Source organism: Chrysemys picta, chromosome 17 (assembly GCF_011386835.1).
Source record: "Chrysemys picta bellii isolate R12L10 chromosome 17, ASM1138683v2, whole genome shotgun sequence".
NCBI classification, from domain to species: domain Eukaryota; kingdom Metazoa; phylum Chordata; order Testudines; family Emydidae; genus Chrysemys; species Chrysemys picta.
In genome coordinates this window covers 21,210,487-21,234,870 of record NC_088807.1, presented here as the reverse complement: position 1 = coordinate 21,234,870, position 24,384 = coordinate 21,210,487, and the positions used below count along the sequence as shown (strand labels likewise).

Below are 24,384 nucleotides of genomic sequence, written 5' to 3'. Positions count from 1 at the left end.
CGACTGTCCTGGGGGGTGCAGAGGAACCAGCGGAGCAGGGCTGGAGGTGGCGTCACCGCGGCTGCTGTTAAAGTCTGATTGTGACGGGTTCAGTCCCAAAGACCCCCTTGGGACTGTCACCTGATGTGCTGGAATTACCTCTGAGCCCATTTTCCACTACCAGCTTGAGACTTCAGAACCCTGCCTTGTTGAGCCAGAGACGCCAGCCTGCTGCAACACAGACCCAGGTGTGGTCCAAGCCTCCAAAGCTGCAGACTTTAACCAAAACCTGCTCTGCAGGTTTCCTCTCTCTAGCACCGAGACACCCAGCTCCCAATGGGATCCAAACCCCAAATGAACCCATTTTCCTCTGTATAAAGCTTATACAGGGTAAACTCATAAATTGTCTGCCCTCTATAACACTGATAGAGAGATTTGCACAGCTGTTTGCTCCCCCAGGTATTAATCATTTACTCTGGGTTAATTAATAAACAAAAGTGATTTTATTAAGTATAAAAAATGGGATTTCAGTGGTTTCAAGTAATAACAGACAGAACAAAGTAAGTTACCAAGCAAAACAAAACAAAACACGCAAGTCTAAGCCTAATAAATTAAAGAAACGGAATACAGGTAAATCTCACGCTTAGAAATGTTCCAATGAGCTTCTTTCACAGACTAGACTCCTTCCTAGTCTGGGCCCAATCCTTTCTCTGGTACAGTTCTTGTTACTTCCAGCTCAGGTAGTAACTAGGGGATTCCTCATGACTGGCAGCCCCCTTTGTTCTGTTCCACCCCAAGGCTGGAATCCTTTGTCTCTCTGGGTTCCCACCCCTCCCTCTAAATGGTAAAGCACCACATTTAAGATCAGAGTGGTAGCCCTGTTAGTCTGGATCTGTAAAAAGAGACAAAGAGTCCTGTGGCACCTTCGTCATTCATCTGACGAAGTGGGTATTCACCCACGAAAGCTTATGCTCCAATATGTCTGTTAGTCTATAAGGTGCCACAGGATTCTTTGTAGGTTTAAGATGTATTCCAGTATCAGGTGACATGGTCACATGTCACTGTACGACCTCATTCTTCATTAACCACAGGCTGGCCTCCAAGTCCACAAGAAGGCTTGCAAGTAAATAAACCATCTACAGCCAATTACCTAGTCAATGGGTGCAATCAAATTCTAAACCACCATTAATGGCCCACACTTTGCATAATTACCATAGGCCCTCAGAGTTAGTTTTATATTTCTAGATTTAGATAGAAGAATGATACATTCATACAAATAGGATGATCACACTCAGTAGATTATAAGCTTTGTAATGATACCTTATGTAACCCCTTTGGGGTTTAGAGAGCATGGCCCTTTAAATATTTTTCCTAAAGAGGAGAGGGAGAGTAATAAAAAAGGAGGGAAACTCCAGGGGGCAGCGCTGGAGCTCCAGGGAGAGGGAGAGGCAGCCTGCAGGCCCTGGGAAAGTGAAGCAGCAGAGAACCTGCCTGAAGCCTGGGAAGGACAGGGCCGATCGGGGACACCCCAGGACAGGAGCCAGGAGGAGCTCTGTGCCAGGGAGGACTCGCCCGAGAAGGACAGGCCGGATCTGGACCCAGTATCAATGCTGCCCAGAGCTGCATGGGGCTGGGAGGACTGGGGCTTGTGACTCTGCATTGGGGACAAGGAGGGAGATTGCTAGCTAGTTAAGGGGGGAAGTGGTCGCTCTGTGTGGCTTTGCAGAGAGCGACAGAAGAGGGCACCGGAAGGTTTGTTGGGGGAAGGTTCACTGGTGCTGAAGACGACCAGGAGCACCCAAGACTCACCATTGGACTGGAACTTTGCTCAGGACTCCTGAACTCTGTGTGCAGACACATGGCTCAGTGTCTGCCCTTCCAGACTGTGCTACCACTGGGCCTGTGGGGCCTTGGCTTGGATGCAGCCCTGTTCTACTGCTCCCCCTCTATTTCCCCGTGTTGTTTTTCTCCTCTCATCCCTCTGTAAATAAATATTTCCCTTGTTATATCCACTGTACTTTTCCTGTGGGTGTGTGTTCACTCTGGGGGGTTTGGAACAGGTGCCCCTGGGGTGGAAGGAATTTCTCCTGCTGCATTCCTGCGCGCGCCTTCTCTTGGCCAGAGCTCCCTGCAGAGCAGACTCCATCTTGGCCACGAGGGCGCTGAAGTTACACTTACAAGAGACCTTTTGCATAAAGCATATTCCAGTTATGCTTATGAGTGTAAATATAATGTATTTCCATAAACATATGGAGTGCAACGTCACACACGGCATTGGGGGTTCAATCCTGGGGTGCCGCTGTCAGGTCGGGAGCTGTTTGGTGGGGGGATTCTCTGAGGCAGGGGTGTTTGATGGCAGGGGGTTTGTGCCGGCGTCTCAGCACCCCACGGTAAAGCAGCTCGTCCCCCAGGGAGATTCTCTTCCCTGCACAGCCGGATCCAGGCACCTGGGAGTGCAGAGAGATGGCACTTTAGAGGGATCCCTGTCACCCTGGGCCCAGCCCCTGTGGGGAGCAAGGGGCACAGAAGGGGGGGGTCACCTCACCTAGGGTGCTCCCCTTGGGCGGCTGTAATAGGCCTCAGCCAGGATCAGCCCCAGGACGAGCACAACCACGGCGCTCAGCCCCAGGCGGGCGACGTTGGTTTTGTTGAAATCCGGGGAGGCTGCTGTGGGGGGAAGGGAAGAGTCACTTGGAGATCAGCAGCTGGCGCTGCCCTGGGACCGGAGCCCCCAATCCGTGGTCCGGCAGGTCTGGCCCAGTCTGTGGTCTCCCAGGTGCTGCAGCTCTGAGGCCAGGAGGGTGTCGTGGCCCAAGAGTGGGGGTTATTGCCCAAGGACACTGACACCCAGCTGGGCCCAATTTCACAGCCCAGCCCCCCAGATCCTGTCCCTTCCCTGGGATCCTCCAGCAAATTCCAGGCAGTGACCTTCAGTGCAGGAGGCATTGGAGAAGCTGGGGGTCCGGGGCTGCCCTTCCCTCTGATGTCCGAGCCCCGCCCACCCCTGGGCACAACAACCTGTTTCCATAGCAATTGCCCCCCCCCAAACCCCAACTCCTCTATGGATCCCAGGAATGGGAGCAACCTGGCGGAGTATCCCCCTGGGAAAAAGTCCCTTCTCTGCAGCTCCCCCTGGGGAAGAGAGCCCCCTCCGTCTGCCCTGAAGCTCCAGTGGCTGCTGCTCCCCCCCACTGGGGAGCCCCCCAATGACCCCATCCCCACTCCCCAGCCAGGCGTCCCCTCTGCAGGGTCAGGGCTCAGGGCAGAGCCTGGCTCTGAGCGTCCCATTGGCATCGAGACCCCGTGAGGGTCTGGCTGGGGGTGGAGCTGGGAACGGGGACGCCGAGCCGGGCCCCTCACCTCTTACCACCAGCTCCATGGGGTCGCTGGGGTACGACACGGTGAACGGCTCCGATCTGCTGTGATAGGAGCAGCTGTAGCTCCCACCGTCCTCCCGGCTCACGTTGCTGATGGGAAACACAGCCTCATTGTCGTCTGAATCCACAGGTGGGAAATGGTGTCCCTCTTTATTCAGCATGAACCGCACGCCCCAGCGCTGCCCCCGACACCAGATGCTCACGGCTCCCCCCAGGGAGACCCCCCTGCTGGGGCTCAGGGAGATGCTGGGTTTGGGGTAGCTGGGCTCTGCAGTGGGAAGCAGACAGGCCGTGAGACGCAGGCCCCGTCACTCAGTCCTGGGGCCCATCATCAGTGGTGGGTCAGACCCGGCGGCACTGGGGATGGGCTCCTGGATGCCTTTCCACAGGGGCCAGAGTTTCCTCTGAGCCCTGGGCTAACAGCATGAGACACGGAGCAACCCCAGCCCCTTGGGTCCCAGAGCTCTGCTCCCTAGCGCGTGACAGGCCAGTCCAATCTCCAGGGTCCATTCACTCCCTGGCTTCTCTGCTGGGAAGGGAGTGGGGTCTAGCTGGAGAGCAGGGAGGATGGGGGCCAGGACTCCTGGGTTCTGTGCACAGCACCACCCCTGACTTGTAGGGGACTGTGCAAGTCTCTACTATACACTGAGGTTTATAACCTTCAGCTCCACCCATCACCCCCTAACTAATGTGTTGCCTGGGAAAGGCCCCCCCTGCTCTGGAGCTCCCCCTGGCAGTATGGGTCCCCCCTTTCTCTGCCCCAAATCTCCAGTTGCTGCTTCTTCCCCCTGGCTGGGGAACCCCCCAGTGACTTCGTCCCCGCTCCCTGGCCAGGCATCCCCTCTGCTGGACCCAGGGATCAGGGCAGAGCCTGGCTTTGAGCGTCCCATCGGTGCAGTGACCCCATGGGGATCTGGCTGGGTGTGGGGCTGGGAGCCAGGATGCTGAGCCGGGCCCCTCCCTCACCTCCTACAATGATCTCGACGGGGTCGCTGAGTTGCGATGTGATATTCTGATCCGTTATGGAGCGATAGTCGCAGGTGTAGCTCCCTCCATCTTCCCGGCTGACACTGGGGATGGGAAATTCAGCCACGGTCCCATCAGGCACCGTCCGCACCTGCGGGTTCGGGTGTCCAGCTTTACGCAGAAAGAACTTCATGCCCCGGTACCAACCCGCACAGCGGATGGTGACGCTTCCCCCGAGCGCCACCACCCTGCTGGGGCTCACCGAGACGGTGGGTTTGAGAAATTCACGCCCTGCTTTCAAGGAGAGACAGGAGTTAAACAGGGGAGACACAGCCCCCGCCTTCCCCCACCCCAATTCAGTCCATCCGTCATTCGGCCTCTCTAGGAGTCTGTCCCCTACCAGGGCTGACACTGCGGCCCATGGGTTTGGGGGCAGGGGGTTCACCCAGACGTCGCTCAAGATCCAGCTGCATCAGAGATCACCTGCCCCGCCCGTCCCCCCTCCCCGGCCCCACCACAAGCCAGCCAGGGAGCTTGACCAGTGGGCCCCCAGCAGCTCTGCCCCCTGCCCTGTGGTTGGAAATAGAGTCTGTGACCGGTGGGAATCGCACAAGACCCACCTTTCCCCAGGCCTTTTCACATGTCTTGGGAACTGGGGGGGGGGGGGCGGCTGTGAGTGCAGGGGAGGGAGCTGTTGGGGTGGATCTGGGGGGTTCTCCCCCATGGCTGCACTGACCGTGAATGTTTCGGTTCCCCGAGGGGATCTAGAGCCCACGGACAGGTCCTGTTAGCGTTTGTATGAGCTGAAATAAATCCACGTGCTGCCCCCCCGATCCTCACAGCCTGGGGGGGGGCAGGACATTGAACCAGGGGAATGTTCCCATTTGCTTCCTCAGACCCTGGGAGCCAGATTTGGCTCCTAGTTACTCCCTGGTGGGGGGTAGGGGAGCACAGAAGAACGGGGATGGGTCTGAGCTCACAGGGGGAGCTTGGGTTGAGTTTTGGGGAAGGTTCAGGGCTCAGTTCCTCTTTTCCCCACCCCACGTATCCCCTCCCCCATCCCTGATGTTACCGTCCTCCCCACAGACTGATACTCACCTCCCCACACCCCACTCTGTCCGGCCAGCCAGCAGCCTGGAGAGGAGATGGTCGTTAGTGACCAGATCCCAGAGCACCTGGATCCCACACCCTGTCTCATGCCCCTCCCCGCCCCCCGCATGGACACACGCCCTGGCTGTCTCCGATACTCACCGAGGAGGAGGACGGTGAGAGCAGATGCCATGAAGGGGCAGTGGGGGCCCCTCAGCGCTGCCACCAACATCCTGGTGCTGAGCTGCACCGAGCCTGAGGCCCGAGTGCGAGCGGAATGAGGAACTGCGCCGGGGGCTGCAACCCCAGGAAGCCCGTGATGCGCTCGGCCCTTTTCTTCCCCATCAGGTGGTTTCTCTGCAATCTCCAGCCGAAATCTACCACGGTCAGAACAAAGCCAAGTTCCTGCAACACCCAGCAAACCACATCCCCTCCTGCAGCTGCCCAGCCCCCACCCCCGCATCATCTCCCAGCCCCACATAGGAGCTGCCCAGTTCAGGGACCAGCTGGGAACAGGGGGAATCTCAGTAGTTGCCAAGAGGTGCCCAGGCTGCCCTGAGCTTTTCCAACAGGTCCATCTAGCCTCCCTGGAGCAGCAGCTCAGAGCAGAGTAGGGCACCTCGCACACACAAAGTGCCCCCCTTGGAGCGACCCTCTCCCATCGAGCGGGGCAGAGATTCCTTCCTGATCCACCTGGGCCCAGCGTGCGCCCTGGAGCATGAGAGTAGAGGTGCCTGGACAACCTCCTTCTCAGGTAGTGTCGCTGTGCACTGTGATTGTTGAAAATACTGCTAAAAGGTATCCCATACGTATAAAATATAAGAGGGGTAGCTGTGTTAGTCTGAATCTGTAAAAAGCAACAGAGGGTCCTGTGGCACCTTTAAGACTAACAGAGGAATGTTTGTGCAGAGAGCCTCTACATCCATGGTGGCTAGGATGGTGTTTTCTGGGAGGTCACCAACGCATTGCAGTTTTCTCAGGAAATCTGTGGTGTCACGGAGATAGCTGGCAGTGCTGGTGGCGTAGGATCTGAGTAGGGAGTCCACATATCCAGACAGTCCTTCAGTGAGAGTGCCAATGCCCGAGATGATGGGGCATTGTCACGGACTCACAGATCATGCCCACTCTTGGCCCCGTGCGGTCCGTGGGGGGTGCCCCTTTTAGTGAGACAGCCCTTCTCGGGGGTCCACTCTCTCTCGGGGTCAGGCCCCTCCACCTCCTGGAGCTGCACCTCTCTGAGCCTTAGCACGTCTCTCTCTGCTGTGGGCCCCCTCAGGGAGTCCACTCTCTCTGGACCCCCGGGGCCTCCACCCCCGAAGGGGTTGATGCAACCCTGTTCTCTAGACCGGAGTGACCCTCAGCCAGCATGAAACAGGAGGGTTTATTGAGAGTTGAACACAGCACAGGAAACTCTCAGGGCCTCAGGCCTGGCCTCCCTCAGCACAGCCCATCCCAGTCTCTCTGCATCCAGGGGGGCTCTGCCTGCTTCCCCTCACCAGCCCAGAGCCCCCCTGCTCGCAGCTGGGCATCTGAGATCCCCGGCCCCAGGCCCCGCCTCTGTCCATTGTCTTCTCTCCAGGTAAACAGGGTCGTAAACCGGGGCCTCCTCTCCACTCTTCTGTCCTCTGGCTGGAACCGGCTGGTTAGGTCACTGGGTCCTCACTCTGCAGCCCATTGTCCTCCCACTGGCCAGAACCGGCTGCGACTCCTGAGCTGGGCCTCCGGGTCACCAGGTCGCCAGGTCACCGGTCGCTGGGGTATCCATCCTCCCGGCCATCGGCTGGGTCCCCGAGTCCTCTGTCCGGTACTCTGCAAAACACACTCCCTCTCCCCTCACCGCGTTAAACCAGTAACACCCAGGGAAACTGAGTCCCACCCCCTCCGCATGCAAACCATTGAAACCCCACAGAAAACAAGAAAACCCCCCACTTTGTCACCTCTCTCCCCCCTTCGAGGCTGAACGGAGCAGGGTCACTTAGCCAGTGACCTGGGGAAGTTCAGGGTCCCCGCCCCGCGATAAAGCATCCGCTATAACATTGGCACTCCCCCTCACAGGGACCACCTCCATGTCATAACCCTGGAGGAGCAGGGCCCAACTCAGCAGCTTGGCATTAGCCCCTTTCATTTGGTGCAGCCCCGTCAGGGGCGACTGGTCGGTGTACACGGTGAAGTGTCGCCCAAATAGATACGGCTGCAGATTTTTAAGGGCCCACCCCATGGCCAGGCATTGCTTCTCGATGGCCGCGTAGTTCTGCTCCCGGGGCAGCAGCTTCTTGCTCAGGTACATAATGGGGTGTCTCTCCCCCTTAGTATCAGTCTGCATCAGCACCGCACCTGCCCTGTGTCTGAGGTGTTGGTGAACACCAGGAAGGGTTTGTTAAAATCCGGGTTTACCAGCACCAGGCCCTGGATAAGTGCCCCCTTCAGCGCACAGAGAGCCCTCTGGCACTGCTTGGTCCAGACCACCTTGTCCGGCTTCCCCTTCCTACAAAGCTCCGTGAGGGGAGCTGCCAGGGAGCTAAAGTGGGGCACAAACCTCCTGTAGTACCCTGCCATCCCAATGAACTCCTGGACCTGCTTCTTAGTCTGGGGGGCAGGCCAGGCCCTGATTGCCTCCACTTTGGCCGGCTCCGGCTTCAGGTGGCCACTCCCAACCTTGTGGCCCAGGTATAAAACCTCTGCCGTCCCCACCTTGCACTTTTCAGCTTTTATGGTCAGTCCTGCATCCTGGAGGCGACCCAGCACTCTCTTCACCTGGGACACATGTTCCTCCCAGGTCTGGCTAAAGACACAGATATCGTCAATATACGCTAATGCAAAGCCCTCCATCCCCCTTAGTAACTGATCCACCAGGCGCTGGAAGGTGGCAGGTGCCCCCTTGAGGCCGAAAAGCAGGACCAGGAACTCAAAGAGCCGTATTGATGTGGTGAAGGCGGACTTCGCCCTGGCCTCTGGGTCCAAAGGCACCTGCCAGTAGCCTTTGGTAAGATCCATGGTAGTGAGGTACCGGGCACCCCCCAACTTGTCTAAGATTTCATCAGTCCTGGGCATGGGGTAGGCGTCGGACACGGTAATGGCATTGAGCTTCCGATAGTCCACACAGAACCGGATCGACACGTCCTTCTTGGGGACCAGCACCACGGGTGAGGCCCAGGGACTGGTGGACGGCTGGATCACCCCTAAAGCCAGCATGTCCCTGACCTCTCTCTCCAGGTCCTGGGCTGTTTTTCCAGTGACTGTGAATGGGGAACACCTGATGGGAGGGTTGGTTCCCGTCTCCACCCAGTGGACAGCCAGGTTAGTAAGCCCAGGCCGGCTGGAGAACAGCTGCCGATATGAATGCAGCACGGCTCTGATCTCTGCCTGCTGGGCCAGGTTAGCTGGTCTGAGAGGGGAAATGATTCTAGTGAGGGGTTAGCCCCAGCCTCAGGGAGGAGTCCCACCAGGGGGACCCCCTGGTGGGACTCCTCTCCTTTCTCCTCCCACTGCCCACACACAGCCAGCACCAACTTCTCCCTGTCCCAGTACGGCTTCATCATGTTGACGTGATACACCCGGTGGCTGTGAGCCCGGTTGGACAGTTCCACCACATAGTTCACCTCGTTTATTTGTCTGATGACCGTGAAGGGGCCGTCCCAGGCCGCTTGCAGCTTGTTCTTCCTCAAGGGGATGAGGAGAATCACCTGGTCCCCGGTAGCATGTGAGCGGGCACGGGCTGAGCGGTCGTACCAGACCTTCTGCTTCCTCTGGGCCCTTGCTAGGTTTCCCCTAGCCAAGCCCATGAGCTCCACGAGCTTTTCCCGGAAAGTCAGTACATACTCTACCACTGATTCCCCATCGGGAGAGGCCTTTCCCTCCCACTCGGCTCTCATGAAGTCCAGGGGACCCCTCACCCTCCTTCCGTACAGCAACTCGAACGGGGAGAACCCTGTGGATTCCTGGGGCACTTCCCTATATGCGAACAGCAGGTGGGGTAAATACTTGTCCCAGTCCTGCAGGTGCTGGTCCATAAAGGTTTTCAGCATCCTCTTTAGGGTCCCATTGAACCTCTCCACTAGCCCGTTGGACTGAGGGTGGTAGGCTGAGGCCCAGGTGTGTCGGACCCCACACTTCTCCCACAAGCACTGGAGCAGGGTCGACATGAAGTTAGACCCCTGGTCTGTAAGGACCTCCTTGGGGAACCCCACTCTGCTGAAGATGGTCAGCAGCGCGTCTGCCACGGTGTCTGCCTCGATAGAGGACAAGGCCACCGCCTCGGGGTAGCGCGTAGCAAAATCTACCACCACCAGGATGTATTTCTTCCCTGACCGGGTCACCCTGCTGAGGGGCTCCACTATGTCCGTGGCCCCCTTCTGGAAAGGCTCCTCTATGATAGGCAAAGGTCTCAGCGGGGCTTTACACTTATCCCGGGCCTTCCCCACCCTCTGGCAGGAGTCACAGGTCCTGCAATACTGTCGGATAGCGTCAAAGACCCCAGGCCAGTAAAAGTTCTGCAGCAGCCTCTGCCTGGTGCGCCAGATGCCCTGATGCCCCGAAAGGGGGATATCGTGGGCCAAGAACAACAGTTTGCGGCGGAACCTCTGGGGAACCACCAGCTGCCTCCCGACTTTCCAAGATTCAGTTCACCTTGAACCAGTCCATTCCCGGTACAGGAATCCCCTCTCCCCGTCAGTCCTCCCCCTGGGATCCTGCACTGTTGTGGCTAGCCAGGGCCCTTAGTTTCTCCAGGGAGGGATCCACCTGCAGCTCTGTTTGGAATTCAGCTGCTGGGTCTGATGCTACAGCCCTGGCTGGTGGCGCCTCAGTTTCCCCACCCTGGGACGGAGGCTCCGGCCCAGCCCTGTCGAGCCCTACCCTTGGCGCTTCAGCGCCCCCCCCTCGGGAGGTCCCGCGCCCCTCGCTGGCTCTGGCTCCGGGTAAGGACCAAGGCACTATGAGTGTCATCCGGCCAGTTCTCCAAGTCATTACCCATTAGCACCTCGGTAGGCAGGTGGTCGTGCACCCCAACCTCTCTGGGTCCCTCCTTAGCCCCCCATTTCAGGTGTATCCTCGCTACAGGCACCTTGACGGGGGGCCCAAACACTCCCCTCAGGGTCAGGTAGGCATCGGGCACTAGCTGGTCTGGGTCCACCACCTCGGACCGCGCCAGCGTCACCTCTGCGCCCGTGTCCCAGAACCCCTGGACACGTCTTCCCCCCACCTCAATGGGGATGATGTGGCGATTGTCCCCCGGGGCCTGTCCCATGCTCACCCGGTGGATTGGGTACGGGTGCTCTGGACCTGGGGCCCCGCCTTCCCCTGCTGGCCTGGCCTGGCGGTCCCCTCCCCCTGGCACAGCCCTCTCGACTGCAGCCCCTGGGCCCGGCGGTGCCCCCTCTCAGGGGGCTTCCACCCAGTTAACACCCCGTAGGTTCTGCTTGGCTGCCATTTCCTTCATCTTCAGGCTCTGTGCCACCTTGTGTCCCTTTTGGCCACAGTAATTACACCTCATGTCCCTCAAGTCCCACGAGGCGGGTCGCACCGCCCCGGCAGTCCCGTGCACCACTGAGTTGGGCTTCCTGGAGTCCCACCTTTGAGTGGGCTCAGGGTGACTCCCCTTATGAGTCCCTGATGTGGGTCTCCCCCCTACCCCCGATCTACTGTCCACGAACTCATCTGCCAGCGCCCCTGCACTGCGCAGATCCTTGGGCTTCCGGTCCACTAGCCACATCTTAAGGTCCGGAGGGCAGATGTCATACAACTGCTCCAACCCCACCAGGTTATACACGTCCTCTGCGGTAGTGGCCCCTGCGCCCTTCCCCCACTTGTGGAGATATTCCCCCAGCAAGTTGGTGACCTCCTTGTAAGAGACACCTGAGGCCTTGCGCACACCCCAGAATCGTTTCCTGTAGACCTCGGGGGTCAGTTCAAACTTCCGCAGCAAAGCCTGTTTGAACAGGTCGTACTCCCCCGTCTCAACATCATCCATTTGGCTGAATGCCTGTATGGCTCTGGGACCCAGCAGGGGGGTCAGACAGCGAAGCCTGTCTGCAGGGTCAATCTGGTTCAGATCACTAGCCTTCTCACAGGCTGTGAGGTCGGCATCAATATCCCCCCCTCCTCGAACTGGGGCAGCAGTTTGGTGTCTAGATTCTCCACACCACTGGTGTCTCGGGGTCCTTCCCCACTTACCTTGCGGCAGGCCCTCCTGGCCCGCCTCTCGTCCATCTCCAACTCGTGCTTCCGCTGTTCTACACGGTCCGCTCCTTCTCTCTCTCTGTCTGCCAGTCTCCGATCCTCCAGCTCCAGCTCCTTTGCTTTCAGCTGCAGCTCCAGTCTTAGGGTTACCATATTTTGTGCCTCCAAATGGAGGACACTCCCCGGGGGCCCGGCCCCACCCCAGCCCCGCCCACGCCCCCGCCCCCGCCCCCGCCCCAACTCCGCCCCCTCCCAAAGTCTCCGCCCCCTCCCCTGCTTCCCGCGAACATTTAATTCGCGGGAAGCCTGAAGCAGGTAAGGGGGGGGAGGGGGAGGAGGCGCGGCCCAGGCTGGTCCCCCCACGGCTCCAGCCTGGGTCGGCTCGGGCCCTGGGGTGCCGGCCCCGACCGACCACCCCCCGGCTCCCAGCCCCGCGGGCCCGGCGCACCCCCCGGCTCCCCGACCCCGGCTCCCGGCCCGGCGCACCCCCCGGCTCCCCGACCCCGGCTCCCGGACCCCGGCGCACTCCCCGGCTTCCGGACCCCGGCGCACTCCCCGGCTCCCCGACCCCGGCTCCCAGCCCGGCTCCCCGACCCCGGCGCACTCCCCGGCTCCCCGACCCCGGCGCACGCCCCGGCTCCCCGACCCCAGCGCACGCCCCGGCTCCCCGACCCCGGCGCACGCCCCGGCTCCCCGACCCCGGCTCCCAGCCCGGCTCCCCGACCCCGGCGCACTCCCCGGCTCCCCGACCCCGGCTCCCCGACCCCGGCGCACCCCCCGGCTCCCCGACCCCGGCTCCCAGCCCGGCTCCCCGACCCCGGCTCCCCGACCCCGGCGCACGCCCCGGCTCCCCGACCCCGGCTCCCAGCCCGGCTCCCCGACCCCGGCGCACCCCCCGGCTCCCCGACCCCGGCGCACCCCCCGGCTCCCCGACCCCGGCTCCCCGACCCCGGCGCACGCCCCGGCTCCCCGGCCCCGGCTCCCCGACCCCGGCTCCCAGCCCGGCTCCCCGACCCCGGCGCACTCCCCGGCTCCCCGACCCCAGCTCCCAGCCCGGCTCCCCGACCCCGGCTCCCCGACCCCGGCGCACGCCCCGGCTCCCCGGCCCCGGCGCACGCCCCGGCTCCCCGACCCCGGCTCCCAGCCCGGCTCCCCGACCCCGGCTCCCCGACCCCGGCGCACGCCCCGGCTCCCCGACCCCGGCTCCCAGCCCGGCTCCCCGACCCCGGCGCACCCCCCGGCTCCCCGACCCCGGCGCACCCCCCGGCTCCCCGACCCCGGCTCCCCGACCCCGGCGCACGCCCCGGCTCCCCGGCCCCGGCTCCCCGACCCCGGCTCCCAGCCCGGCTCCCCGACCCCGGCGCACTCCCCGGCTCCCCGACCCCAGCTCCCAGCCCGGCTCCCCGACCCCGGCTCCCCGACCCCGGCGCACGCCCCGGCTCCCCGGCCCCGGCGCACGCCCCGGCTCCCCGACCCCGGCTCCCAGCCCGGCTCCCCGGCCCCGGCGCACCCCCCGGCTCCCAGCCCCGCGGGCCCGGCGCACACCCCGACCCCGGCCCGGCTCCGCGGGCCCGGCCCGGCTCCCCGACCCGGCTCCGCGGGCCCGGACCGGCACCGCGCCCCCCGGCTCCCGGCCCCGCGCCCAGCCCGGCCCCCTGCACCATGCCCCCGGCCCCAGACAAAGAGGCCCCGGCCGAGCCTCCCGATTTTCCCGGACATGCCCGGCTTTTGGGGATTTCCCCCCGGACGGGGATTTGAGCCCCCAAAAGCCGGACATGTCCGGGAAAATCCGGACGTATGGTAACCCTATCCAGTCTCCGCAGCTCCTCTAGGGAGGAACCTGACTGGGGTCTCCCTGTGCTGAGCGGGGAGTCAGGTCTGACCCACTCCCAGTCACTACACAGACTGCCCCCACGGCTACTCCCCGGCTCTCTGGGCACCCCGGGAGCCCCCCTGGGGTCTGGAGCCTGCGCCTCAGATGGGTCATTCTCTACGGTGCCGGGCCGGGCCGGGGGCTCGGGGGATGGGCCGGCGGTGCCAGGCCGGGCCGGGGGCTCGGGGGACGGGCCGGCGGTGCCAGGCCGGGCCGGGGGCTCGGGGGACGGGCCGGCGGTGCCGGGAGCCGGGCTGGGGACCGGCGGTGTGGTGCCGGGGGCCGGGGGTGCTCGGCCGGGGGCCCGGAGGCCGGGCCGGGGACCGCAGTGCTGGGCGGGCCGGGGGTGGTCGGCCGGGGGCCGGGCCCGGGGCCGACACCACAGGGCCCGAGCCGACCCAGGCTACAAACGCTGGGGGGGCCAGCCTGGGCCGCGCCTCCTCCCCCCACACCCCCCCTTACCTGCTTCAGGATTCCCGCGACTCAAATGTTCGCGGGAAGCTGGGGAGGGGGCGGAGACTTTGGGGAGGGGGCGGAGTTGGGGCGGGGGGGCGTGGGGGCGTGGGCGGGACTGGGGGCGGGGCCGGGGCCCCGTGGAGTGTCCTCCTTTTGGAGGCACTAAATATGGTAACCCTATCGTAAACCGGGGCCTCCTCTCCTGCTTCTGTCCTCTGGCTGGAACCGGCTGGTTAGGTCACTGGGTCCTCACTCTGCAGCCCATTGTCCTCCCACTGGCCAGAACCGTCTGCGTCTCCTCAGCTGGGCCTCTGGGTCACCAGGTCGCCAGGTCACCGGTCGCTGGGGTATCCATCCTCCCGGCCATCGGCTGGGTCCCCACGTCCTCTCTCCAGTCCTCTGCAAAACACACTCCCTCTCCCCTCACCTCGTTAAACCAGTAACACCCAGGGAAACTGAGTCCCACCCCCTCCGCATGCAAACCATTGAAACTCCACAGAAAACAAGAAAACCCCCCCACTTCGTCACAGGCATCCAGGATTTAGTCGTAAAGGTGCCACAGGACCCTCTGTTGCTTCATACGTATAAAGTGATCCATCATTCAGCTGTGCACACTCCCGGTCATAGAAGTGCCGGGCAATAGGGGGAGATTTAGAGTCCTCGCTCCTACCCATCTGTCTGGGAAAACTATACCAATAAAATATATACAAACTGTGTAGGTATATACAGCCCCGGTCGTAGAGGTGCCGGACCATAAGGAGGAGGATTAGAGTCCTCGCTCCTACCCGTCTGTTTGGGAAAAATTGCATAGGTGAATATACCCTCGGTCGTAGCAGGATCGAGCCCAAAAGGCAGGGGGCTTAGCATTCCCCCCTCCTGCTCTGCCAGGCAGAGTTTTTAGTGGGTATAGACTTTCGGTGTTTTGTAAGTTCCAGCACAAGCATGGGCAAATAAGGAATATATTTCTGTAAGACCCTATTGTGAAGGATTTAGGAGTGTGGGACATTGTTATGATTTTACATACACATTGTTCATTGTACAAAACACGGCACATTTTTTAGCTCATTTCAGAGAGATGTTTTTAATTATGTGGTTTTGCTACATTTTTATTTTTTTTTGGTTACAGATAGGGACAAGCACACCCATTTCTGAGGGCTTCATTCATAGAATATGAGGGTTGGAAGGGACCTCAGGAGGTCATCCAGTCCAACCCATTGCTCAAAGGAGGACCAATCCCCAGACAGACTTTTGCCCAAAATGGTCCTCTGAAGGATTGAACTCACAACCCTGGGTTTAGCAAGCCAATGCTCAAACCACTGAGCTTTCACTCTTGGGTGTTTAGTAATCTTCTCTTTTTTTTAAACTGACTGACCCATAACCTGGGGTAGCCAGATGTCCCATTTTTATAGGGACAGTCACGTTTTGGGGGACTTTTTCTTATATAGACAAATATTACCCGCCACCCCCTGTCCTGTTTTTTCACAGTTGCTATCTGGTCACCCTAATTTTATTTGTTGTTTATATAGCAGCTAGGAGGTGGTGTTTAGCCACCACCAAATATTTTATGTTGCTTTTAGGTTTTTTAGATTTATTTGTATTAAGTTTACAGCAGTATTTGCCTGCTTGTGAATGAGACTATTTTGCAGTTGTGACAAGGAACTTAATTTATTTTTAATTACTTTTAGGTTTATAGTATTTATAATTTTTTATTTAAAACCAGTTTTTTTAGTATGGTGTTTACTATATTTTGTTTTGCTCGGCCATTGCAGTGTTGATGTGTTTTTATTTAGGCTAGGAAGGGAGTAGGGTGAACATTTAGGTTTTATTTTAGACACGTTTAGCTGAGTTTAATGTATACCAATTTTTATTTGTATTAATAGTGGTTTTAACAAAACTTTTACTGGATTATTTTTTTTTTTAGTGGTGTTTATAAGGTGAGCTTTAAGTTCCACTTTTTTGTGTGTGTGGCACATACATTGGTATTTTTAAAGGTTTTAAGATTTGTCTAGTGTTTTTATGATACCATTCCATGAGGATTACCGGATTATGGGTAGGAATCCATGATTGGTTGGCAGGGAGTGAATTATTCCTTAAAGATTGGTTTAGAAGGAGGGCTGCATTTTTTCCCATGATTGCTTTAATTATTTGGCACTAAAAGTTCCCGGAAGCAGGTAACGCCAAACCTTACACTGGAGTTTTATTTTTTGTGGATTACAATTGTGGTGGTTAAGCCGCGCTTTGTGCTCAGGTTTTGGGATGTTCTTTTCTGCAAAGAATTTAAACATTATTATCTAGGTAAACAATTTAATTTGTGAAACATGTACTGAGTTTAGTTTTTTATTCTTTCCAAAGCGGTATACCAATGGGTAAGGCGGTTCACTATGGAGTAAGGGCCTATTCATTTCGATTTTAGTGGTGACTTTTTTGTTATTTTAAGGTACATGATTTGGTCCCCTGTTTCCCACAGGGCTGTTTTGTGGGCCTTTGTTTTTGAATTTTGTTGTTCATGTGTTTGATGGCCTGATTAACCCTATACTGGAGGGTGGTTTTATTTTTTTGTAACTGTTTGAGCCATTGAAAATAATCATGCTGGGTTATATTAGAGCTCTCTTCTTCAGCCTGTACCGGGTAACTCGGATCAATCATTAGGCGCATTGGATGTTCAAACAGAATTTGAAATAGTTGAATTTTTGTCCTTCGTTTATTACTGCTGTGGATGGCAGCTAAAATTAGAGGAAGTTTATCTGGCCACTTTTTTCCCATGTGATTTACTGCCTCTCAGAGCACTTCCTTAATAGTGCGGTTCATGCCCTCTACTTGGCCTGAGGACCGAGGCTGGTCTGGTACATGGAGCTTTTGTTTAGTTTCTAAGGCTTGTATTAGTGTTGTAAAGATTTTTTTTACAAAGGCTCCTCCATTGTCAGAATCTATTATTTCGGGGGTGCCGTATCTACACACCACTTCATTAAAGAACTTTTTGGCCACTGCCCTGGTGCTATTATCTTTAGTGGGAAATGCCTCCACCCATCCAGAAAAGGAATTAATTATTACCAATAAATACTGGATTTTTTTTTTCACTTTTTGGCAATTTATCGATAAAATTAATTTGAGCCCTGTGCCACGGCCCAAGCCTTCGGTGCATCCTGGGTTGGTGCGGAGAACAAGGCTTGTCCTGAGAGCACCGCTCACAATTTCACCCCCATGTTTTAACATTATTCTTCATACATGTTTATTTTGCTACTTGTTTTAGGCATCTTAAAATTCCTTCCACTTTTTTAGCCGCCAAACGAATACCAAAAGGCTGATTCATCAGGGAAATGCAGGGCTGGGGCTGTGAGAGCCTTCTGCATTGGCAGGGTTAAAGCGGAGTTCTGCTTTCCCCCCCCCATTTTCATTTCACAATGGGTGAGTTATTTCAGCATATTTATAAATGTGTGGGCTAAGAAAATGGAATGCTCCTAGCACTATTCTTAAGGAGTGAGCGTCGGTAGGGGCCAGCCGTTCTACCAGTGCCCTCACCTTCCTCTGATCTACCTGTGTCCCTTCTTGTCCAACGACTGCGCCCAGGTGTGTCACCTGAGGTAGCAACAGCTGAACCTTGTCTGAGGCTACTTTGGACCCCGTTTCCTGAATTAGTGCCAACACTTTTTCCGTTAGTGCCTCAGTTTCCCCAAATATCAAAATGTCCGCTACATATTGTCACGGACTCACAGATCGTGCCCACTCTTGGCCCCGTGCGGTCCGTGGGGGGTGCCCCTGTTAGTGAGACAGCCCTTCTCAGGGGTCCACTCTGTCTCAGGGTCAGGCCCCTCCACCTCCTGGAGCCACACCTCTCAGAGCCTTAGCACGTCTGTCTCTCGCCATGGGTCCCCTCGCGGAGTCCACTCACTCTGGACCACCTGGGCCTTCACCCCCGAAGGGGTTGATGCCATCCTGTTCTCTAAACCGGAGTGACTCTTAGCCAGCATAAAACAGGAGGGTTTATTGAGCATTGAACCCAGCACAGGAAACTCTCAGGGCCTCAGACCTGGCCTCCCTCAGCCCAGCACATCCCAGTCTCTCTGCATCCAGGGGGGCTCTGCCTGCTCCCCCTCTCCAGCCCAGAGACCCCCTGCTTCCCAGCTGGGCATCTGAGATCACCGGCCCCAGGCCCCGCCTCTGTCCATTGTCTTCTCTCCAAGTAAACAGGGTCGTAAACTGGGGCCTCCTCTCCTCGCTTCTGTCCTCTGGCTGGAACCGGCTGGTTAGGTCACTGGGTCCTCACTCTGCAGCCCATTGTCCGCCCACTGGCCAGAGCTGGCTGCGTCTTCTCAGCTGGGCCTCCGGGTCGCCAGGTAGCCAAGTCACCGGTCGCTGGGGTATCCATCCTCCAGGCCATCGGCTGGGTCCCCAAGTCCTCTCTCTGGTCCTCTGAAAACAAACTCCCTCTCCCCTCCCCTCGTTAAACCAGTAACATCTAGGGAAACTGAGTCCCACCCTCTCCGCATGCAAACCATTGAAAACTCCACCGAAAACAAGAAACCCCCCCCCACTTCGTCACACATATGAAAAAACAAAAGGCCTTTACTGTGGACTCAACTGGTCTAGCAAATCCACAACATGCCGATGGGCAATAGCCGGGCTGTTGTGACATCCCTGGGGCAACCGACAAAAAGTCCATTGTTGCTCCTGTATTGTAAAGGCAAACCGATCTTGTGAGCCCAGAGGTAGGGGTGTGGCAAAGAAACGCTTGGCCAAATCAAGTGAAGCTGCCGAGGGGGGGAAGTGGCAGCTCCCTCCTGGGGGGCACCATCTGCTCCCTCCCACCTCACACCCACAAACAATCCTGCCCCCCGGCTCTGACCTTTGCGGGGAGCCGGTCTGCCCTCAAACTCCTGTCCCCCATCCCAAATCCTCTCCCCTCAACCCCCCTCCCGACACCCCCAACCTATTTCCCCCAAACTCCCCAGCCCCTGCTCCACATTGATGAGGGTTAAACATGCACCAGGGGCGGGCTCCAGAGCCCACAGCCTGCTCAGCCCCACGGCAAACCCCCCCATTGACCCCTGGGACCGGCTGTTACAGACACAGCAGAGCAGGAACCAGGGGAGCCGTGGTAGGCACCATGTGAAACGAGGGGTTTGTTCCAGCCACGGCCCCGTTCGCTGGAGCGAGTCTCTAGCCGGAAAATCCCCCGGGTTTGGGCGTCTCCCCGCTGGCCCTGGAGACGCTAGCGACTGTCCTGGGGGGCAGAGGAGCCAGTGGAGCTGGTGTCGACACGGCTGATGTTAAAATCTGACCCTGTTTCCTCCCAGGCTGGGGGTTCAGCTGGGGGAGGGGGATGGTGTTGGGGTCCCTCTCTCTGGCTGCTGTGCTCAGGGCCGGCTCTAACTTTTTTGCTGACCCAGACAAAATAGAATCATAGAATCATAGAATATCAGAGTTGGAAGGGACCTCAAGAGGTCATCTAGTCCAACCCCCTGCTCAAAGCAGGACCAATTCCCAGCTAAATCATCCCAGCCAGGGCTTTGTCAAGCCGGGCCTTAAAAACCTCCAAGGAAGGAGACTCCACCACCTCCCTAGGTAACGCATTCCAGTGTTTCACCACCCTCCTAGTGAAATAGTTTTTCCTGATATCCAACCTGGACCTCCCCCACCGCAACTTGAGACCATTGCTCCTTGTTCTGTCATCTGCCACCACTGAGAACAGCCGAGCTCCATCCTCTTTGGAACCCCCCTTCAGGTAGTTGAAGGCTGCTATCAAATCCCCCCTCATTCTTCTCTTCTGGAGACTAAACAATCCCAGTTCTCTCAGCCTCTCCTCATAAGTCATGTGCTCCAGACCCCTAATCATTTTTGTTGCCCTCCGCTGGACTCTTTCCAATTTTTCCACATCCTTCTTGTAGTGTGGGGCCCAAAACTGGACACAGTATTCCAGATGAGGCCTCACCAATGTCGAATAAAGGGGAACGATCACGTTCCTCGATCTGCTGGCAATGCCCCTACTTATACAGCCCAAAATGCCGTTAGCCTTCTTGGCAACAAGAGCACACTGTTGACTCATATCCAGCTTCTCGTCCACTGTGACCCCTAGGTCCTTTTCTGCAGAACTGCTACCTAGCCATTCGGTCCCTAGTCTGTAGCAGTGCATGGGATTCTTCCGTCCTAAGTGCAGGACTCTGCACTTGTCCTTGTTGAACCTCATCAGGTTTTTTTAGAAGAGCGCTGCCACGCCATACCCCCACCGCAAGCGCCGCCAAAATCCCCACCCCCCAGCACCACGCCACCCGAAGCCCCGCCCCTCCAAGTGCCACACCACCTGAAACCCCACTCCCCCAAGCGCCACGCCGTGCAAAGCCCCCGCCCCCCCTCCAAGCACCACGCCGCCCGAAGCCCCACCCCCCAAGCGCCACGCCGCCCAAAGCCCCAACCCCCCCTCCGAGCACCACGCTGCCCAAAGCCCCGCCCCCTTCTGAGCACCATGTCGCCCGAAGCCCCGCCCCCCCTCCGAGCTCCGCGCCACCCGAAGCCCCCGCCCTCCCTCCGAGCGCCACCCGAAGCCCCTGCCCCCCCCCGAGCACCACGTCGCCTGAAGCCCCGTCCCCCCAAGCACTGCCCAAAGGCCCGCCCCCCCTCCGAGCATCACGCTGCCCGAAGCCCTGCCCCCCCGAGCACCATGCCACCCAAAGCCCCAGCCTCCCCTCCGAGCGCCACCGAATCCAAAAATAAAAAATCGAGCACCACCCTGCCCCAAGCTGCCGCCCCAAGCACATGCTTGGTCGGCTGGTGCCTGGAGCCAGCCCTGGCTGTGCTCAGGATATCACCCAGGGGCCCAGGAGTTGGGGGGCGGGAGCCACGGCATGAAGTGAATCTCTTTCTTTAAGGCCCCAATGGGTGGTGGGTGGCACAGCTCGTCCCTGCAATATTTTATGCACCAATGAGGTCTTGTTTCCAACACCCCAATTGTGGGTCAGGGATTTCTGCTCCCCCACTTTTCCCGTGTCCCAGGCGGGCCCCAGCCCGGCCCGTGGGTTCTGTCCGGCAGCCGCTCGGGTTGGACTAATCCCGTCTTTCTGTCTCGCCAACTTTCCCCCAACGTTCATTCGTCCAGGTTCTCATGACGCTGTCTGAACTTCTCACTCACCTTTGTCGGCTGAAGACCCCACGAGGGGACATTTGGAGGCTCCGGTATCACAGCCGTAGGGTGACCAGATGTCCCGATTTTATCGGGACAGTCCCGATATTTACTTGTTTGTCCCACGACCACACCAAGGGGGGAGCGCTCCGGTTTGTTCACTGGAGCTTATGGCAGCTACAGGGTGGGGAAGGGGGGGGGTTGTGCCTCCTTTGCGGAGTTCTCCCGGCCCCGGGTGGGTTCTCACTGCCCCCTGCTCCTGCGGCCTTCCCGGCCCCACCCCCCGGGACTTTGCCTCCTGCACCAGCCTTTGTGTGCGGAGGAGGGACAAGCCCGTGCCGGGAGGGAGGCTGGTTTTTAGGGCAGAGGAGCAGCCGAGCGCTGCATCTCTGATTGCAGAGCCGGGGGGCCCAGCCAACGGCTGCAGACGGTTGCGGCGGGACGGGGGGCGGCGCTCTGGCGGCTTTTTTTTTTTTTTGGCTCCGCCCCCCGGCATCCCAATATTTCATCTTTGGCATCTGGTCACCCTACACAGCCGCCCCCTGGGATGGGGAGATTTGGGGGGCAGGAGAGCAGGAATCTCTGGGGGGTTGTACAATAGAAATACAGGGTGTGGGAGGTCTAGGGAGAAAGGTGGGAGAGAAGAGGGGCTAGGGGGCTGGGATTGTGCAGGATGCGGGGAGAGACCCGGCTCAGGGCTGGGTGATGAGCCCTGGTGGTCCTGGGGGATTTGACTACTCAGCCGCCTGTAGGGAAAGCGCTAGGGCCAAATGCACCCTGCCCAGTGAGGCCCTGGATGGATGGGGGACAACGGCGGGTGTCTGAGGGGGAGGCTGTAACTGGGGGCGGCCGGTTTAGACTCGATGGGGACAGTGGCGTAGCCAGCTTCTAAGAGGAGGGGGAGCAAACATAAAAAAGGTGCCCCCCCCTTGGCTCTTCCTCTGGCCATGCCCCCCTTGGCTCCTCCTCTGGCCGCACCGCCCCCCCACCCCCATGGCTCCTCCGGCCTTGCTGTGCCATCCCCGTGGCCCCCCCCTCGCTCCTCTGGCCACGGCTGCCAGCCGCCATGCTGTGCCCCCCCGCTCCTCTGGCCGCCCCCACTGCCCCCCCATGGCTGCCGGCCGCGCTGCGGGCCACCAGCCTGCACCCCACCTCTCTCCTCTGGCCGCGGCTGCCAGCCGCCATGCTGCGCCCCCCCCGCTCCTCCGGCCGCTTTTGGAAAGGTGGGGGAAGCAGCTGCTTCCCCTGCACCCCGCTAGCTACGCTACTGGATGGGGACCCCCAGGCAGGAGCTGGCTGCGAAGGGGCGGGTGGCAGGCGGGTGGGGTGACCGTGGCTGTGAAATGCCGGGTGCCCGGCCCTAGGGAAAGGGAGGAGGCAGAGCGGTCAATGCTGGGAGTCTGTCCGGGAATGGGTTAGTTATCAAGTGCCCGGCCCCCCAATGCCCCCAGCTCACCACAGTCACAGGCGGGGCCCTCCCCATGCTGAGCCCTGCTACGGCCCCGCTCCCCACTGACAGCCCTGTGCAGAGACCGGCCCAGCTGGGCCAGCAAGTGGGACCCCGTCGCCCTCCATGGGCTGCTCCGAGGGGAGCCCAATGAGCCCAATGTAGGGGAGCTCCTCTAGCTGGTGCCGCGGGGGCTGGTGCTCGGGGGCCGGGGGTTCGATACTGAGGTGCGGTTGTTGTTCTGGGAGCGGTTGGGGGGAGGATTCTCTGAGGCAGGAGTGTTTGGGGGGAGGGTTGTGCTGGTGTCTCAGGAGTTGTCACCCCACCCCAGAGCAATCCCATCCCCCCGCAGGTGTTACACACACTCCCAGCGTGGGGACAGCGGGGCTGTGAGGTGCCCGGGGGGGTGGGGCTCCTTTGTGGTTCTGTGTTTATTAGAAATCTGGTGATTAACAGGATGCAAAATAACACAAACAGCCGCCTCGGCGCGTCCCCTCCCCCTCCTGGTGCTGAGCCCTCCTGGCCACGGGGCTGGGTGGGGCAGCACCAGCTGCAGGGGGGGTAACGCTGTCACCCCCAGGTGGGTGAAGCTCCCTGCCTGTTGCTCCAGTGACTCCCCTGGGTTCACGCTATGGGGGTGGGGGGATGCCCCTGCACCCCGAGGGCTCTGCCCCTGGGCTCATGGTTCGTACAGGACGGGCTCGGGGGCAGGGGCTGGGCTCCCCCGTTTGGCCTGCAGCGCCTGGTGGTCCAGCTTGGCGTAGGTGAGTCCATCGGTGCCGGGGTCGGTCTCCTGGGGCTGGGAGGGGAGAGTCACTGGGGTGTGTGTGTGTGTGTACGTACGTGCACATGTATGAAATATCAAAGCCCACAGAGCCAGACTGCATGCGCGTGAACACGTACACACAAACACGGCCAGCTGCTCTTCTCCACTGGCCCCAAGCACTCCAGCCCACAGAGCCCCATAGGGCAGAGATCAGGGAAATCCCCCCGCCCCCGGCACCTGCCCCCCAGGGAATTCTCCTGACCCTCGGAAAGCTCAGACAAATGCAAACATTTGGGGTGAAGGTTCGGGGGGCTCAGGGGTGAGTTTGGGGGGGGTGCAGGGTCAGTCTGCTAGTCTCTGTGTTCTGGGTCTTCCACTCCTCCCCCCTCCCCCCCACCCCAGTTGTCCATCTCAGATTGGGGGGGGGGGTCTGGATGGTGCATTGGTGCTGGGGTGTGTGTCAGAGAATGGGGGGTACTTATCAGGACATCCAGCTGCTTCCTTTCACCCATGAGGGCGTCTGTGGAACAGAGCCTGCCCCTGCGAGGAGGGGCTGGGTTCAGATCAGGGCCCCCCATGTGAGCCCTTTGCCGACTGGCCCACCTGCCCCCAGCATACTGGAGTGGGGCAGGATCACAAGTTCCATGGTGCAGCAAGGGAAACTGAGGCACAGAACAAGCACACACCCAAGAGGGTGCAAAGATGCCTCATTGCAAAATGACACACACACTGCACCCCACATCAACATCTCCTTCCCCAACAGGATGTGGTCCCCACCAGGGAGCACCTGCCCCGCCCCACCCCATCCCAACCCTCCCCTCCCCTCCTTTATGACTTACAGACTGTAGCTGTAATCTCAGACTCCCTACAGGGAGAAAGAGAGAGAGAGAGCAACAGAACCCAGGAGTCCTGGCTCCCAGCCCCCTCCCCTGCACGCCCGCTCCAACTCACAAGACCCCAATCCCCTCCCAGAGCCAGGGAGAGAACCCAGGAATCCTGTGTCCTGGGACAGAGGCTGCAGAGTGCAGGAAGGGGCTCAGGGCAAGGGATTGGGGCAGAGGAGGGGTGCAGAGTGTACGAGGGGCAGGGGTGCAGGAGGGGTGCAGGCAGGGGGCTTAGGGCAGGGAGATGGGGTGCAGG

At 59.3% G+C, this 24,384-nt stretch overlaps 1 protein-coding gene across 1 annotated transcript; it reads right to left on the bottom strand.

Moving 5' to 3' along the window:
• Positions 1–459: 459 nt before the first annotated feature.
• LOC122173378 (T-cell-interacting, activating receptor on myeloid cells protein 1-like) lies at positions 460–7,695 on the bottom strand. Its single transcript, XM_065571696.1, has 6 exons — positions 5,574–7,695; positions 5,421–5,456; positions 4,323–4,613; positions 3,340–3,624; positions 2,525–2,646; positions 460–2,426 (listed from the first exon to the last, which is right to left on the bottom strand). The coding sequence occupies exons 1-5, from the start codon at positions 5,890–5,892 to the stop codon at positions 2,525–2,527; spliced, it is 1,053 nt and encodes a 350-aa protein (XP_065427768.1). The 5' UTR covers positions 5,893–7,695; the 3' UTR covers positions 460–2,426.
• Between the last annotated feature and the right edge of the window lie 16,689 nt (positions 7,696–24,384).